This window comes from Anopheles aquasalis, chromosome X (assembly GCF_943734665.1).
Source record: "Anopheles aquasalis chromosome X, idAnoAquaMG_Q_19, whole genome shotgun sequence".
Lineage (NCBI taxonomy): Eukaryota > Metazoa > Arthropoda > Insecta > Diptera > Culicidae > Anopheles > Anopheles aquasalis.
The window spans coordinates 4,195,443-4,212,828 of NC_064876.1; the positions used below are offsets into that span (position 1 = coordinate 4,195,443).

A 17,386-nucleotide genomic window follows, 5' to 3' on the forward strand; every position below is an offset into this window, starting at 1 on the left:
CTCCACCTTCAGGCCCTGCATCAGCATCACAAAGCGGCCGATGATTTTGGTGCTGCTGGCGATCGTACCGCGGTGTCCGCCCGTTCCGTTCGAGCCGTTCGATGACGACGACGCGACGAGACCAGTTTTGAGCAGTATCTTGGTCGTCTGCTGGCGCAGCTCCACCGTGATCGTCTCGTTGTCGTCGGCCGGTCGCGCCAGCGGCCAGATGAAGCTCTGCGGGGGGGTGCAGCGAAGAAGAGAGAGAACGGCTTGAACGGCAGCTTTTGAATTGCAACGTTTGTATTGCAGCGAAATCACGCATGTATGTACATTTTGACACCAGGGCCTAGAATGCTTATGTGGAAAACCGGAAAAGTTCAACAGCGAGTTTCGAAAAAAAAGGGATTGGAAACGGAAAACTACTTCTTCCATCGCGGCACGACCTGGACGAGACGAGACTTTGTGTTCCCAGTTGAAAAGCTAGAGCTGTTCTAGAGCAAAGTTAGAATGTCTAAAATGATAGATTGTGGACCCTAATCATTAAGATATGTAACAAAGAGCCAAATGTGGATGTGCCCGGTTGGAGGCGGGGCATGTTACCCCTAATTGTAATTGAACCCTCATCGATTCTTTGTATGCGCGCACATACAATTTTGGTTTGGGAGATATAAAATTAATTCAAAACGGTTAAATGAAATGGTCTGGAAATTTCTCCAGAGTAGATTTATTTTGGTCATAGAATAGGAATAACTCACTAAAAGATGTGAGGCATAAGTATCATTGCCTGAACAGAAATAGTTACGAATCGGTGCCTTGTGCATGCTTGCGCATACACGTGCATCTAAAATTTGTTTTTGGCCGAAAAAATCCTTTTCGACGCTCTGAAACTAGGATTTCACGTAATGAAGATATATTTTACGACATGGTGTCTCAAATTTTGAACGATATAACTGGTCGACCAACATTCAGAGCTACGATGCCATTGCAAACTTTCAAGCGAATTTATGGTTGCATTCGATATGATGATCGAAAGGAACGTTTGATAGCTTCTGTTCGCGAAGTATTCTGACCGATCAGAAATGTGTTCGATCGATGGAATAAACATTTGAAGAAGATGAAGAATTGAATAAAAATCGTAAGGTTTTGGGCACCATTACAGAAAATAGAAAAGCAATTCTATTAGTCTTGGTTGATATACGCACAAAGCTAATATATGCTAATGAAGTTGCAGGAAGCTGTTCGTCGCTACCAATTTGTTACTTTTGCGAGCATAATGAGAAAAAGAAAAAGCCAAACATAATTGAGAACTTTTAAGAAAACTAAAGGAGGAATTGACACCATGGATCAAATGGAAACCATCACTTGCAAAACGACAAATAAATTGTTGGCAAATGGCTGTGTTCTGTAAGTATGCCCTATGTGAGTACTTTGAATGCATTTATTACGTTTGCCGAATTGTTTCCGTTCTGAGAAAAATGAAAAAAAGCAACCGTAATATTCTTGGTGATCCACACACATAGTAACCACCAACCAACATAGTTTTCCTACACGTTGCGGAATGTGTGCAAAATATGATTGTGCTGACCAACGATATGATAGTTGCAAGAAATGTGCCCAAAAGAATTAAGTCAAACATGGAAAATGTACTTTTTACACGGTTTTTAGAATTTGTCGCACCTCTTATTTTTTTTCTTCAATAAAGAACATTCCAATGAATAAATAAAAAAAATATCAGAAGTTGTTAGATTTTGTTTTGGATTTTTTCACACAGGTTTGCAAACTGGGTGTATGTGCGCGCATACACAAGCACCAATTCGATGTAATTTTGGAAGGACCGACGGGGGTGAAACAGGAATAAAAAGTAGCTCAATGTATTTAAAACTGTTTAGTTTGATTCGGTTTAAAGCAATAATAAAAAAATAAATATTGGGATGAAATGCCTACGCCAGTCGTCCGTGCCGCGTGCTGGATGGATTTGAGAAGTGATTGGTGCTTGTAAAAATAGTTGAGGGCGGAGTAGTTTATAATTTAACAATTGATAACTACAAGGTTCCGAATGAAAAAAAAACGCTTTTTTAAAAAAAGGTCTACCCTTGTACAAAATTTATTAGAACTGTGTATTGAAACGTTCGATTCTGCTAAACGGTGACGCCCCTTATTACGATGAAGGCTCTCACCCTTGTATGTTATGCCGTTTCAAAGCATAAACAAATACCTTTACAATGCAATAAGTAAATACCCATATCATTAACTATAACTTTTTTGGCGATTTTAAAATGCTCGAGTACAATGCCTGCAAAAGTCCATTCCGTGGGGAATTTCAATAACATTCTTTCATTTAAAAAAAAATCATCAACTGAACGTTCTCGTTGGATGGTGTAAGGCCCTTGGTGAACATGTTATGACACAAACAAAAATTTGTAAAAACTGGCTCCTAAGGCTTCTGAGAAGCGGTCACAAAAAGAAAAAGAGTTGAGCCAACCAAACGTTCGAGTCAACGAACCAAAATTGGAAGATGAAGATTTGAAGGTTGTCGTACAGTAAGAATACCTCCGGCAACTGGGTCAAACTTGGATTGGATGGAGAACGTTAGCGTCATTAATTGAATTGTTTTAGTTTGCTACACCACCTCATTCTTTATGGAAGTACCGAAATGTGGATAGGTTGCCTTCATTGCTCCAAAAGCTGACACCTTCTTCTAACACGGAATTCGAAAATTGCCTGAAAAACGGCAAAAAGCTACTGGCCAGCAGCTTGTTTGTTTTTCAAAATAAATCGTTTTTGTTATTCGCAAGAGAAAAAGAAAACGAACGTTTCAATGGACACACCTAATAGGTTGGTTGAAGTTGTATGAACATATACTGGACACCGGGATCGCTCGCTGGCTGGCTTGGGGCTTACCTGGTTCACCTGGACCAGCTCGGAGCCACAGTTGAGCTCGGTCGTCGTGTGTGCCACACCTGCAGGTGGAAGGTGGAAGTGAGACGGAAGCAGAGCATCGCTGCTGGTAGTATACACGGGACGGATCCGGCGACGAGATACCGGCGTACTTACCACGAAACTCCACCCGGCCGAGCAGGTTCGCCTTCGATTTCGGCAGCTGGAACTTGTTGATCCGCACCGTCAGCGACATGGTGTGGCGTTTGTGTGGATGCGATGCGTGTTTGTTGGGCTGACTTGTGGGCCAAGTCCTCGTTCCGCGCTACTGGTTCCGCTTCATCACCGCACCGAAGGTTGCTGGATGGGTGGTTGAGGCCGGCCACTGGGCTAGGGTCCCTGGTCCCTGTGGTTTGGTCCCTCCGCCCGACGGACTAGTCACGGTCGAGGCGGACCATTTGATGCCCGTTGATTGATTGATTGTTGTTGTATCACCGTATCACTGAGTTAAACCGAGCACTCACAAACGCTCGAACGCACACGGATGGCTGGACGGATGAACGCTGGATAACCGTTCCGTTCTGCTCAAGCTACTCCGCTCTAGTGCCAGCGTGTCTACAAAAAGAAGAAGAAAGAAGTTAAACGCGTCGAGCAAAAAGGCAGGAAGTGACCGCAGAGCCCCCGCCGTCTTGCGAGGCAAGGAGGAGATGCTGTCAGCGTTCTGCGAGATAGAGAGAGAGAGAGAGAGAGAGAGAGAGAGAGAGAGAGAGAGAGACACACGTTCAAAAGCCAGACGATGAACACTTCCTTCCGCTTCCGGGTGGCACAACAGCAAGCAGGAACAATAACGAAAACAGTGAGCAACCGGCAACGAGGGGAGGGTTGAGGGAAAATAAGGAAGGAAGAGATTAGTTTGTCACACAACGTCAATCTGGCCCTCTCTCGCTGGCTCATAATCACTCTGGCCCGCCCGTCCGGCCTATTAAGCCTCACCATCACCATCATCATTATCATCCTGAACACTGGGGATGAAGTAGATCAAATTAAGGGCGCATCGAGCCGGAAGAGGATCATCGCGTAATGAAGCGATGGGTCGAAATGAGCGGTTTCAGGATACTGGATAAGTGCCCGGAACACACACGCACACACACACGCACATACAGGGGCGCTCACTCGCCCGACACAATCATGCTGGTGCTATGATGCAGCATCCTCCTGTGCGAACAGTGCGAGTGTGAGTCAAACGCAAGTGTGCCCCACACACATCCTTCCATCCCCCCAAAATAAAACCAAATCGCCCCCCCCCCCCCCCCCCGCCGCTGGTCCCCCTTTCCTGTTACCCTGCTCGAGGATGCGGCCCGTTTTCGCGGGCCGGGCTCGAAAAGTTTCGAATTAAGCTATTAGGACGCAAATTTATGATGCCCCATAAAGACATCCCAAGGACCCCCTGACCCCCCCCCCCCCCCTCGGGCCGAAGAAAGTCGCCTGCGTAGCGTAGCGGAGAAGCCTCTGTAGTTTTTTTTTTGTTTTTAGGAAAGGACAGACACGGACACACAGAGACAAAGAAACGCACATTGCGGGCGGAGGGGAGAGCGGAAATAGGCAAACCAAGCGGATCGAGCGCTACAGGTAAAGGTGCGCACCATCACCACCACCCCATTTAGCTTCCTTCGTCCCTAAACGAGTTGCTGGTATTGGTTGCGTTGCGTTGCGTCGCACGTTGCCCGTGGCTGGTGTTAGTACGATGGGGCGCTGATGGGGGGGTGAAAGTACTTCATTGCTGCGGGTCACACTCGCCCTTTTCTTTTCTCTCTCTCTCTCTCTCTCTCTCTCTCTCTCTCTTTCTCTGTGTCCCTTGCTCACTGTAACCATTTCGCAATCGTGCCTCGCGTCGTGGAATCTTCCCGAAATCGATTCGCTCGTCCCCGACCTCGTCACAAGCAGGCACGCACGCACGTACCACCGGAAGGCATCCTAATGCGTAAGTGCGAGAGAGAGAGAGAGAGAGAGAGAGAGAGAGAGAGAGAGAGAGAGAGAGAGAGAGAGAGAAAGTGTGGCAGGTGACCGGAAACCGGGGGATGATGGGGCGAGCGGAAACGCTTGTTGAATTGCCCCGCGTTCGTTCGAGAGCGACCGGTTCCGGTCTCGCACGACAGTTTACTACGGGGGAGCAGGCGGAGGAGGAGGAGAAGCAGCAGCCTCAAGAAGGAAGAATGAAAGAAAAGATGGGTGGGGAGCTGGGGACGGGGTGCTTGGTCGGAAGGAAAGGACATCCTTTTTCGCCTGAAATCATGACATTTGCACACGATTCGGTTTGGTGGTTGGGGGATAGGGGGGATGACAGTCAAGGGTCAAGGCAAGGGGTGTTTCCTGTTTTTACACACACAGAATCGTGGAGGCGGGGTAGGTGGTTGAAGTGGAGCAACACTAATTGGGCGAAAGGCGACCGCGGCTCTCAATCAATGCCCGCCCGCCCGCCCGTCCGCTGTTTGTTAATGTCGGCCCAAGGGTCTTCGGCGAGATCCGGCGAACGGAAAGGTTACTCTCTGGCACACACATACACACGCACACAGCGGAACTTCTTCCGATGGGATGGGCGGACAGGTGGTGTTGTAAGGCGCTGTACTGTTGAGAAGGAGTCGAGGAGGAGGAGGAGTCTATCTAGTCCACTGTATCACTGTGTATACACTCTTCCGTGTGTATTCCGGTAGGTAGTAGGACGGGTGCACGCCGTGACCACTTTCCAGTGACCACTAGGTTCTACTACTATTCCCTACCAGCGAACTCCGGGACCTGCCGTGTGCACACTGTTGCTGCTACACACTGCTGCACTCTACACAGCACATCACAGTCGGTCGGTCGTTAGTTTTGAAGTGGCCGAACTGGCGCTGCACAACGGCGCAGCCACCGTGAGGCCCTTTCCGCTTTCGAAGCGGGACTATAGCGGGCTCACTTATCGTCCTACCAGTCCGCCATATACATATGAATATATCGCTTTACATATATGAATATAGTATATACATGGCACGCTCTGCACACTTCTACCCGCAAATCCATTCACTCCTCCCGTTTTCCTACCAACAATCCAGGCTCTCGGTGTTGCTTTCGAGCAGCAGGTGGACTGCTGCTGGTGGTGGCGGTGTTTTGCTCTGGTGCTTGTTGCGCGTTTCGGGCCTGAGAGTGCGCGCGCGCGCGCGCGCGCCCCTTTTTCCACCTCGTCCAAGAGAAACTCCTGCAGTCCTGTGCGGTGCGGCGGACCAGCAACGGTCAATTGGACAAATTGCCTTGGACGCCCTACAAAGTGCCCTCTACACTTGGACGACTACTCTACGCCTCGGCCTCGGCTCGACAGGGCTCTTGGCGCCTCATTTTTCTGCTGCTCCTGCTGGTGCTGCTGCTGCTGGTGCGCATGACGTCGGTGAAGCTGCTGGTGACGCGTATTGACGGCGAGCCGCCAGAGAAGCACGAAGCTAGGACGATTGGGCACAAACCTATGTTCGCCGGAGATGGCTTCTGGGTGCGAGCGAACGCCGCGCGCGAACACGAACCAACCGACACCAGCAAAACCGAAAGTTGCGCCGCGGACACACTTGATGCGACGAGGCGCGATGGCAGCCGCCCTCCCGCGTGTACGTGCGTGCCGTCGGACGCCCAGCTCACGACTGACGACGACGACGACGACGACGACGACGACGACGACGGTGACGTTACGGGCAAGGATACACACGCTGATGCTCGACGTTCCCGGTCGCGCATATCGGAAATTAAAAGTTCGCGGTGCCCGCAGCATCGTGGCGTCTCCTACGCGTCGTCAATTTTCGCCGCATTCATGAAGTGCGAGCCTGAGCGGAAGCTGCGCTGCTGCGCGAGCTTTCATTTGGGCAATATTCTTTTTTTTTCTACTGTAAAGTGTACTTTTCGACAAAAAAACTAACTAAAAAACTAAATAGTTAACACGCCAGCAATTGTTTACCAACACGCGTAAGATTCCTAACTAAGGGGATAACGGTTGTTTTTTCTTCTATCAGAACCATTCGAATCATTTCGTTCAGCTCTTACTGATGCAAACCTTTTCAACCAAATACCTTCCTCGAGAGACATTGGTTTATTGTAAAAGAAGATATTGATGCGATTACGCTTGCAGTGAGGGAGCCCGCTCGCTCTGCACCGTGCGGCGTACACTAGTAGCGGTAGTGGTCCGGTTTGTACGGGCCGTCGACCGGCAGGTTCAGGTATTCGGCTTGCTTCGGGCTGAGCTTGGTAAGTTTGACACCGAGCTTGTCCAGGTGCAGCGCAGCCACCTCCTCGTCCAGCTTCTTCGGCAGCACGTGCACCCCGATCGGGTACTTGTCTGGGTTGGTCCACAGTTCAATCTGCGCCAGCACCTGGTTGGTGAACGAGTTGGACATGACGAAGCTGGAGTGACCCATCGCGCAGCCCAGGTTCACCAGGCGGCCCTCCGCCAGCAGGATGATGTGCCGGCCGTTCGGCAGCAGGTAACGGTCGACCTGCGGCTTGATGTTCACCTTTTCCTTGGCCGTTTTCTCGAGGAACGCCACGTTCACCTCGCAGTCGAAGTGACCGATGTTGCACACGATCGAGTCGTCCGGCATGTTGAGGAAGTGCTCGCCCATAATGATGTCGGTGCAGCCGGTAGTGGTGACGTAGATCTGTGCCTCCTTGCTCGCCTCCTCCATCGTGGTCACCTGGAAGCCTTCCATTGCCGCCTGCAGCGCGTTGATCGGGTCGATCTCGGTGACGAGAACACGACCACCGGAACCGCGGAGGGCCTGGGCGCACCCCTTTCCTACATCGCCGTACCCCGCTACCACGCACACCTTGCCGGCGATCATGACATCGGTAGCACGCTTGATACCATCCAGCAGCGACTCGCGGCAACCGTACAGGTTGTCAAACTTGCTCTTCGTCACCGAGTCATTCACGTTGATGGCCGGCATACCGAGGCGCCCGTCGCGGAACATCTTGTAGAGATTGTGCACGCCGGTCGTTGTTTCTTCGCTGACGCCCCGGATTTCCTTCAGAAGGTCCGGGTGCTCGGCGTGCACCAGGTTCGTCAGATCGCCACCATCGTCCAGGATCATGTTGAGCGGCTTGCCGTCGGGGAAGATGAGCGTCTGGCGGATGCACCACAGGTACTCTTCGTCCGTTTCACCCTTCCACGCGTATACAGGCACACCGGCCTTCGCCATTGCGGCGGCCGCGTGGTCCTGCGTGCTGAATATGTTGCAGCTACTCCATTGTACCTGTGTGAACAACATAAGGGGAAATGTATCGCAAAGTCTTAGCCTTGTGTCTCATCGATATCGCCCGTGTTTCCAGCACACGCTGGCTCCGCATGCTGCTGATCTTCTTACTGATAGCGCAACGCGTGCGTCGGTCGCGGTACGCTAAGCGAATGCTTGAACCATGAAAGAATGGCCCAGAATTCGTGATGGGCAGCGAGCAGGAAGTAGAGATAGCGACCATCGGGCCGCAGCAGCAGTGGGTTCGGCAGTTTAAATATAGCAACAGACCCGCACGTTACCGGCCAACGGCACATGGCTGGCATCATTCTGATGCTATCGCAGAACGCGCTGACGTCAGGGCACGCCGGTCGAGATGATTATGTGTTTTTTTTTTTTTTGGTTTTTTTGGAGGAAGCAAAACCGGTCGGACCATCAACTAATCAGTGTCCCGTGGGGGGTCACGAATGCCAAAGGCTATCAGCAGTTCCACTTCCCTTTTCGGGGAGGTCAGGAAGGCCACTTACGTCTGACTGTTGCCCGTGGCAGCAGAGATGAGTGAAGAGTGGAATATTCGTTACCTACTGGCCACTGAAACTAGTGCTTCCCATGCAATCTTCCCATGCGTGTGTAGTAATCATACCTCTGCGCCGAGCTCGATGAGTGTTTCGATCAGCACCGCAGTCTGGATGGTCATGTGCAGGCAGCCGGCGATCCGGGCACCCTTCAGAATCTTCGCTGGTCCATACTTTTGCCGGCAAGCCATTAGACCGGGCATCTCGTTCTCGGCCAGAATGATTTCCTTGCGCCCAAACTCCGCCAACGAGATGTCAGCTGGCGTCGTGTGGAGGCGGGAACGAAATCAAAACAGAGACACAAACACATCCATTAATGCAAGCAAAGAATCAACGCTCAGCAGCGCTGCTGCTATTGCCAGATTTCATACATACCAATTTTGTACGCCGGTTTGGACATGTTTTGCTGATTGCGCTTGCAGTAGCCAATTGATAGAAGAGAATTAACCACACCGCGTCTGCCGATGGCAAGAGTGTACTGGAGCTGGTGCTGGTAGTGGGCTTCCGGGAGCTTCAAGAGCTGAACGTGTTGCCTGGTCGCTGCTGGTTAGACGACTGTTTTCCCGTGCTGATTTGCGCCAAACCGAGAGACCCACGACGCGGTGCGGTGCATTGTTCAACGGAAGCATGCTTCACACGCCTGTCAGCCGCACGGGTGAACCGGATAGCACAGCTCTTCTGATGGTTGTGAAACGACCGCCTCGTTGGGTTCATCCGTTGGTGCGCGCCACAACTTATCTGCTCCTCACATTCTGTGGCACGTTCATTCACGCAATTCGAGTAACAGTAGAATGAACGCTCGGGCGCTCGGTCGCTCACCCGCCCGCCGAGGGCAAATGCGCGATTTTGTGATTTTTACTAAATCGGGCATTTTTTGTGAAAAAAAAATAAAAAATACAAACCATGCTGCTCAGTAAACTTCAAGCAATTTCTTTCAACGGACCCCCTGGTTTCGTCCACGCGGAATAAATTTGAGGCGAAACGTTTTTCCGTTTCTAGTGGCTACCAGGCCAACTGAATCTATTCATACACATTAATATAATAATTCATACATCTTCAAATATTTATACAAAACAAACATATATACGCATTCGAAACATCTCTACTTATATCCTTAATGGTTTACCCTACCTAACCTTCTTTACCCTACCTAACAGGCGGGGCATCTTCCCACCATAGGTTTGTGTTTTAATCGTTACATTTCCTTCGCTCCTTTTTGGTAATTCAACCCCGCTGGCTGATACATTTTACTCTCAGTTTGACTACTTGTGAACCGTAATGGTTTACACTAACTAACCTTCTTAAACTGGCGCGGCTTCTTCCCTACATAACCTTTACCTTTATATCGCTTGTCTCGAGGCACTTGGGGTGAAACTTTAACTTGATACCTTTTTTCCTTACTTTCCTTTATTTATGGCACTAAACGCTGCGACCTCGACCCTGCATTCCTGTACCTCGCTCCAGCTCTTGTTTTTGCCACGGTAGATGGGCAGCCACGGCCGGTTGGCGCTCAAGCCTCCCCTGGTCCATACAAGATTGCCGGATGATAGTATTTTATATTTCATATTTCCGCTCGCTTTGTACATAAGGCCATCAACAACTACTTTTTTTTTTTTTTGTAGTCGGATTCATTTTTTTTTTCGTGCGATCGTCCAGTTGATTGCGGAGCGCCGCTTGGCCACTTTTTTTTTTTGTACTTGTGATTTGTGAGGGAAGGCGGGGAGGGGGGGGGGGGGAGGATGATCTATAAAATACTATCTCGGCACGATTTGTTCATGAGGCCACGTCATGAACATGTTACGTTGCTGGACCGAAAGTTGGCGTCATCGATCACCATTGTTATCGCGCGCGCGCGCGTCTAGATGCGAGCGAGATGAGAATTTGGAACATTCCCCTCTCCCAGTTCCCAGGCCCAGTTCCCCTCTCTTTGTTGGAGCATAAGCACCCCCTCCCGTGCACCCTTAGCTCGTTCCATCATGTTAATTATTTTAATTGTATTGCTTTTCAATAGTTTAAATATCGGAAGAACATTCGCTTCCTTCATTTGTAAATTTGGCAAAAGTTCTGCTTTCATTTGTCATTTGTATCTCGCATTCTCGCCATCGCTTAGCCGCACGGTAACATTCAGAGGGTGTCAGATAACTAAATTATGTTGTGGCGGTGTGTTGGGGCTTGTTTGTCCAATTCCAAATCCGAGGCAAACCACGTTGGCGGCCAAAAACAAGGCTGGGTGGGTCGGTAGTGGAGGCAGATTGGAGGTCGCTGCAAGTGCGGTAAGGATGTTGTGTGCCCGTTGGCTGAAGGCCGGGGTTGTTATGTTTCACCCCTCCAAAAAAATAAAAGGCCTCTCTCTTTTCTCCTGACAAGCTCCTTGCTCCTCACTAGCTAGCGCTCTGCCGCACACCTCTTTTTTTCGTTGCGCACTTTGGTTCCCTAGCCTTCCCGTAGTAACCTGTAGTTTTCATCCTCCTAACAGCAGTTTTTGGGGGGGGTGCCTCGCCCCACTTCGGCGGTTTCCCTTCGCGCGCCGTGCCTTCAAATTTTCCTATGCCCGTGGTTACTACATGCTTGGTTTATCTGGCTTCCCGACTTTTCGGCGTCGCAACCGTGACATTTAATTAGTGCCCACCCCCATTTGCCCCGTTGGCTGAAATGCGGTGGCCACTGTGGCTTACCGACGGCGGTTAACGCCCCTGTACTGCTCGCTTCCCCTTGGCCAGTGGCGTCCCACCAGGCCACATGCGTTCCCTAACGGCTCCTGACCCCGCGCGCTTCTGCTTCCCTGTCCTGGGTCCTGTTGCCCGTGTTACTAATCCCCGTCCCCGGGCCAAACTCATCTCCCCCCCCCCTCCCCCAGCCCCTCTTAAGTATATCTGCATCCGGCTGTAGCAGCAGTGAACTCGTTGCGCCGTCGCATGCGTTGGAATCCTCTGCATGATGTATCGGACCTCCCTGAGGGAGTGGGGAAGCGGGGCTCCGTCCAGCCCACCGCGACGATGCTTTCGCTCTTTAACTTCTTGCTTTTTTTTAAATTTATGAGGACGGACGAGTTTGTTTTTGTTTTTCGTATGTTTAACTTCTTGCTTAGTAGAATGGTACTTCAAACGCAATAGATAATTAAAATAAAACAAAAAAAATAAGGGATGGCCTTTCTGTCAGATCTCGATGCGCTTTATGACAGACGGCCGAAACCGAATCCAAGCGATCCGAATTTCACAAGCTCTGCGATATTACAACAATGAGATCTCGCTTAGCATTTATCGATTAATGAAGAAGTAGAGAATCAATTGTAAGTGTCACCGAGAAGCGGTCCATGATAGGCAATTATATTCTGCGCAAAGATGCGAAAGACCCAAAAGAGGGTACCGTATTACTCCGCGCAAAGACGCGAAAGTCCGCGAGAGGCATTATAAAGGGAAAAAAAAAACAAGCAGGATGAAAAGGAACAGAGAGAGTACAGGCGAGGATTGTTTAAAGAAAATAGAACAAAATTTAACGAAAATTTCCGCGCGCGCGCGTCACACGCACGAGATTTTTGCTCCGCGTTTGTAAACTTTTCGCATTTTTGTTCTATTTTCTTTAACCCATCGTGTCCCATGTCTGCGGAGGACATTTCGATCTACGCGCCCGGGTCCGGTGGCGAGGAGATGTTGCTGCAGTACCTGTGCAGCGTGTTTTTTCCGCGAACATAGTGCAGTGAAGCGAGGTGCTCGCGACAATTTGAACAAAAGGAAAAATTAACAGCAAGGGAGACAAGTAATACCCCGCAGAACGAGATCGCATTCAGGCGAATGTGTGGTAGTACGGGTTTCGAATGGAGGGAAGACTTTGGAGAATTAATTAATTAGCGCGCTAAGTATGGAGAGAGAGCTTTTTTGAAAGAAAAGCATATGTGTTTATGTGTTTATGAGAATTGGACAGAATAAACGGTGTCTGGAGAGCCAAGCCGACCGCTCGATCCATCCGCATCCGCCGACCGCATCCGCTAACCGATTTCAACGAGTGGGGATGAAAGAGCTGGCAAGCGCCGCCAAACTTAGGCGTCCAGCCTCTGGTTCGCCGTGAAAAAAAAAGGAAGATAGTAGTGAAGAGTCCATAAGGCGCTGCTTCGCCGTGTTCAGGGGGAGGCGCAACAGAAGCTTGCGGTCTGTCTGCCAGCAGTTTATCACTTCCGGGCGTTTCGTCACGGTGGCAACGGGTGAGGTGAGACGCCACCGCATTTGCAGCAGCTGCCTCAAACGACATTTCGGGTAACAAAAATTAACGAAAATTTCCGCGCGCGCGTCACACGCACGAGATTTTTGCTCCGCGTTTGTTAACTTTTCGCATTTTTGTTCTATTTTCTTTAATCCATCGTGTCCCATGTCTGCGGAGGACATTTCGATCTACGCGCCCGAGTCCGGCGGCGAGGAGTCCATCGCAGACCAGTAGAGAACCAACAAAAAAACAGGACGTATCCAAGGCTCCTATGTTCAAAGTTTAAAGGCTTAGAAGAAGAAGAGAAAAAAAAGAAAGAAGCGAAACAATGCGCGGAACAGAGAGAGCACAGGAATCATCCCGATCGGGCGATCCTCAAGCGCAAATGGAGAGGGGGCAATGAATGGGTATTGTGCCCGCTCATAAGCGATGATGTTGCTGCAGTACCTGTGCAGCGTGTTTTTTCCGCGAACATAGTGCAGTGAAGCGAGGTGCTCGCGACAATTTGAACAAAAGGAAAAATTAACAGCAAGGGAGACAAGTAATATCCCGCAGAACGAGATCGCTCCCAAGCTGGATCAGGTGCTGCGCTGCAAACATTATGCCAACAAACGGGCTTCGCATGCGCATGCTTGACCTTTGGCAGCACCGAAGCGTAGAAATGTGTCGCTCATGGTACCGCTGGTGAAGATACTGGATGAGGAGACGGAGTGTTAAAGTGTTTGTACAGCTGTCTCGGCGGTGGTATCGCACGAGCAGTAGCTGACGAACGCAAAGTTCACCTCTCATCCACTCGTTGACCCCGCAGCAACTGGACACTTTGCCACACGAGCCTACCGAACCAAGTAAGCCTACAGTCCACGGCGCAGTTCTTCAAGATGATCCGCAAAGGACAACATGGTGGCAGTGTTGGCGGCGGTCTGAATCGTAGCAGCGGTGACCGTGATCGTGATCGTACCAATTCCTCTCCGGATCAATCCCGTGGGAATCAGTTCATGAGAGAAGGCGAAGAAAATGCCACATTCAACGGAGTGGCCCTGGTGGAGACGAGAACGGTCATCAAAACCCGTTCGGATTCGGATCACGCTGCTAACCATCAATGAGATCGATTTGCTAGTGGAACTGACCCCGTCCGGCATCCTGTTTGCTAGTGTGTTGGTGTGACCGCTACGTGCGAAGTGCGTGCGTCAACGAGAAGAATTAAACGTGTGCAGCTGGGCGTCAACGCCGAAACCGAGCATCGAAAGCGGCCAACGCAGCGACTCGTCAAAGAGGAAAAAAACAACAACAGCGGAATAAGTAGGCAGAGCTGTTACGGCAAGCCGTCAGGTAAAAAGAGTACTCGGTCCAAGTAGCTATTGTCCCAACTAAAGGGGCCGGCCGCGTGGTCGAGGGTGAGAAATGACATTTCCAATCATCATTTTGCTCAATTCAAAATAATAACGACTGCGCGATACTCGGAAACTAACGAAAAGTGAGTCGGAAAAAGTCGTAAACGTAGGAAAGCACGCATGTATGCGCATTTTGCTTTCAATAAACGAAAAAAGTTTGCTGCCAAATCGTGCCAATGATTCCAATCGTGCCAATTATTCCAATCGTGCCGAGCGGGACGCTGTGTATGGTGGTCGGATCGCTTGGATCTTGCAAGATTTCTTGCAAGATTTTGCAAGATTTCGGCGTAAAAATACCGGCCATACTTCCCAAAGTCGATCGATCACGATTAAAGATCGCGAACCTCTATTCTATCTGCCGCGCTTTCATCACGGGTAAAAAGAATAATAATCCACCGGCCGAACTGACAAATTCACCGGCGAGAGCCACTACGGCTACAACAATAGGACACCAACAGAAACCAGCAAAATAAAACAAACCGGTTGCCAATGGGACTACGGCCAATGGGACCCCTCAACGTTTCAAAAAATGATAAACACCGTGTTGTACGAGCCAGGAGACGTCCGGGCCAGCATGTATCTCCTCCACGACATCATAGTTCCGCGTTCCGGATTGGCCGGATTTATTCCTTTAAGCGCTTCAATTGTGCTCCAATTGTGCTTCACTTGTGCTTCAGTGCACAAAGCAACGAGGACGACGGAAAAGACACAAGGTGGAGCGCTGAAATCGCTCAAGTCAATAATTAAATCATTAATCTGCGCCAAGTCCTGCACTAGCAACCTGAAGTTCTGCCGTCTACGCATCACCAACCCGCTCGCTCGTAGCGTTACGCGCCCGCTTCCATCGCATCTTCCATCCATACATACTGAATATTATATATACCTGCTGCTGCTGCTGCTGCTGCTACAACACAACCCCACATTCAGAGCGTAATTTTTCACCGTTCGAATTAGTTTTTTTTTTTTTGGGAATCCTAATTCTCATGTTTCAGTTCCGTGTAAATGGGTGTTTACATTCAAAACTGATGCAGATGGAAGACGAAAAGCACAGGGAAGGGGCAAAGCAACGTGTTGAAATCACCCCCCACCATCTCCCCACCGTGAGGGGGACAGTTTAGTGATCTGATGACGCCGTAAGTACTGGCAATCATCACCATCACTGCCTTGGCCGGCCGGCTATTAAGTGACGGTTGCATCAGCTAAGCTCATCACGACGTGCGGCAGGAGACCCAAGAACCAGCAGCAACTACAGCAGGGGCCAAATGACCGGCGCAAAGTTCGCAGACATACCGAGCGAGCAAACCGTTGTAATAAGAAACGGAAAGAAGCATGAAAAGGTGCGCATGTCAGTAGATTAAAGACATTTTACGTTTAAGACCGTCCAAACAGGACGGTTTTGCTTGTTAATGTTGGATAAAAATTTAGTAGCATTGTTTGGGAAATATTGATAATCAATTTCATTTACAGGTATAACTAATGGCAGTTATTTGCTTGCGGAGATATCTGCCCAGCAGGATAACACCATCACATCCCCTGCGCGGACACTGGCCACACTTAGTTCACTTATCACTGAATAACTTAATGTGACTTCGCACTACCATGGCTAATAGGGCGTCTAAATACGATTCGCCTAATACGATTCGAAATACCTAACTGGCCCCCCCCCCCCCACTGGGCCTCATTACAAATTTCTGCCGTTTACCAATTGATTTTGCGTAAACGGTTTCTGCATTAACTGCATTAATCCCGTTTGTATAAACACGCTAAACAAATGAAGGCATTTATTGATACAAAATGTTACCCGGCGGCGATATCATGAGGCGTCCTCCGATGCTTCGTTACTGCTTCCACTTCCTTAGTGCACACAGCTCTACTTCGGCCCCAACCGTCGGTACTTCCTGCTCCCGCGAGTAAATGGAGAGGCGGTGTTGGCGGCGGTTTCGCTGCCTACACTTAGCAAACGTACCGCGTATTTGTCGGTGCGATGATGCAAAGGTATTTTTTCGGTGGAAGATTTCGGCGTAAAAATACCGGCCATACTTCCCAAAGTCGATCGATCGAAGGGCGGTCGCTTGATTCAGCGCTGCTATCAGCGTCCGGGATGCCACCACATCGTTTCGTGGTGTTTTAATTCGATTCAGAGAAGGGAGACATGCGATCGGTGGAGATATTAAGGAGATGTTCCATCAAGTGCGCATCCGGTAGGAGGACCAAGACGCACAAAGAGTTCGTTTGACGTGCCGGGGAACAGAACAGATACCCCAGACGTCTACGTAATGCAGGGTCATGCCGCAAAAAACCAGCGCCATGTCTCAGAAAACGAAAACACACTAAGGACTGCCGGAAGTTGTGGAAGCCGTACGCTGCAGGGCATCGTTGGCGCACGTCGCCCATTCGGCGGGTGAAGGTGATTATGGAGTGTGGCCACTTTCGGCAAATGCTGCCAATCGTGCCGAGAGGGACGGATGCGCAGGTAGTGAGTGTCTTCGACACTCACTTCAGGTAGGAAAACTGAATTAAAAACCGCATGTTCGCCAAGCGGCGGGCGCTCTCGTGCGACAACTCTCAAGGAAGCAAGAGAAAGGAAAGTGATTAGAAATAAATCTGCTGATCGTGACGATCGTAACTGGACGTTCTCATCTTACCGACGATTATCGAAACTCTCGTGAAATACCAAACGGTACCCCTATACATGGACAAAGAGGGGCAACATGGCGTGTTGTTGTTCCTAGTAATGAAGCGAGTGGATGGGGAACCTTTCGGAAACCCTTTCATTGCCGCGAGACTTTCCAACCCAAGTGAGTTAGAAAATCTTTCGAAACTTACTAGAAGCTCTATACCTCACAAATATCTCGAATATTGTAAAACTGCCCATGTCAATCAATGAGCTTATAATTTATATCGATAGAAGTCATGATGGCACAGATAATATTAGCAAATATCTAAGTTTCTCATTTAAAGAAACTGAAAACAATTTCTTGTTTCAAGCGCTTAAAGCATAAATTTGCACAAAGATCAACCAGCTAAAACTGCCAGCAAATCAAATAGGTTTGAGATTAGGGCAAAAAAAGCCCCAACAACCGAAAAAAAAGCTCAGGGAGTGCCTAGATTGCAAAGGCGC

At 49.5% G+C, this 17,386-nt stretch overlaps 2 protein-coding genes across 3 annotated transcripts in view; both read right to left on the reverse strand.

Annotated features, from left to right (window-relative positions):
* LOC126571305 (otoferlin-like) overlaps positions 1 to 5,721 on the reverse strand; it is a 20,565-nt gene extending 14,844 nt beyond the window's left edge. For both annotated transcript variants that reach the window (XM_050229684.1, XM_050229692.1), the window contains exons 1-4: positions 5,637 to 5,721; positions 3,037 to 3,474; positions 2,884 to 2,942; positions 1 to 216 (exon numbers count right to left, since the gene is read on the reverse strand). The exon at positions 1 to 216 is cut by the window's left edge and continues 851 nt beyond it. In XM_050229684.1, coding sequence (XP_050085641.1) covers positions 1 to 216; positions 2,884 to 2,942; positions 3,037 to 3,115 — 354 coding nt within the window. In that variant the 5' untranslated portion in view covers positions 3,116 to 3,474; positions 5,637 to 5,721. The remainder of the gene's footprint in view (positions 217 to 2,883; positions 2,943 to 3,036; positions 3,475 to 5,636) is intronic.
* Positions 5,722 to 6,941: 1,220 nt separating this feature from the next.
* LOC126571421 (adenosylhomocysteinase) lies at positions 6,942 to 9,298 on the reverse strand. The gene is made up of 3 exons (XM_050229913.1): positions 9,053 to 9,298; positions 8,746 to 8,936; positions 6,942 to 8,123 (listed from the first exon to the last, which is right to left on the reverse strand). The coding sequence occupies exons 1-3, from the start codon at positions 9,075 to 9,077 to the stop codon at positions 7,041 to 7,043; spliced, it is 1,299 nt and encodes a 432-aa protein (XP_050085870.1). The 5' UTR covers positions 9,078 to 9,298; the 3' UTR covers positions 6,942 to 7,040.
* Positions 9,299 to 17,386: the final 8,088 nt, after the last annotated feature.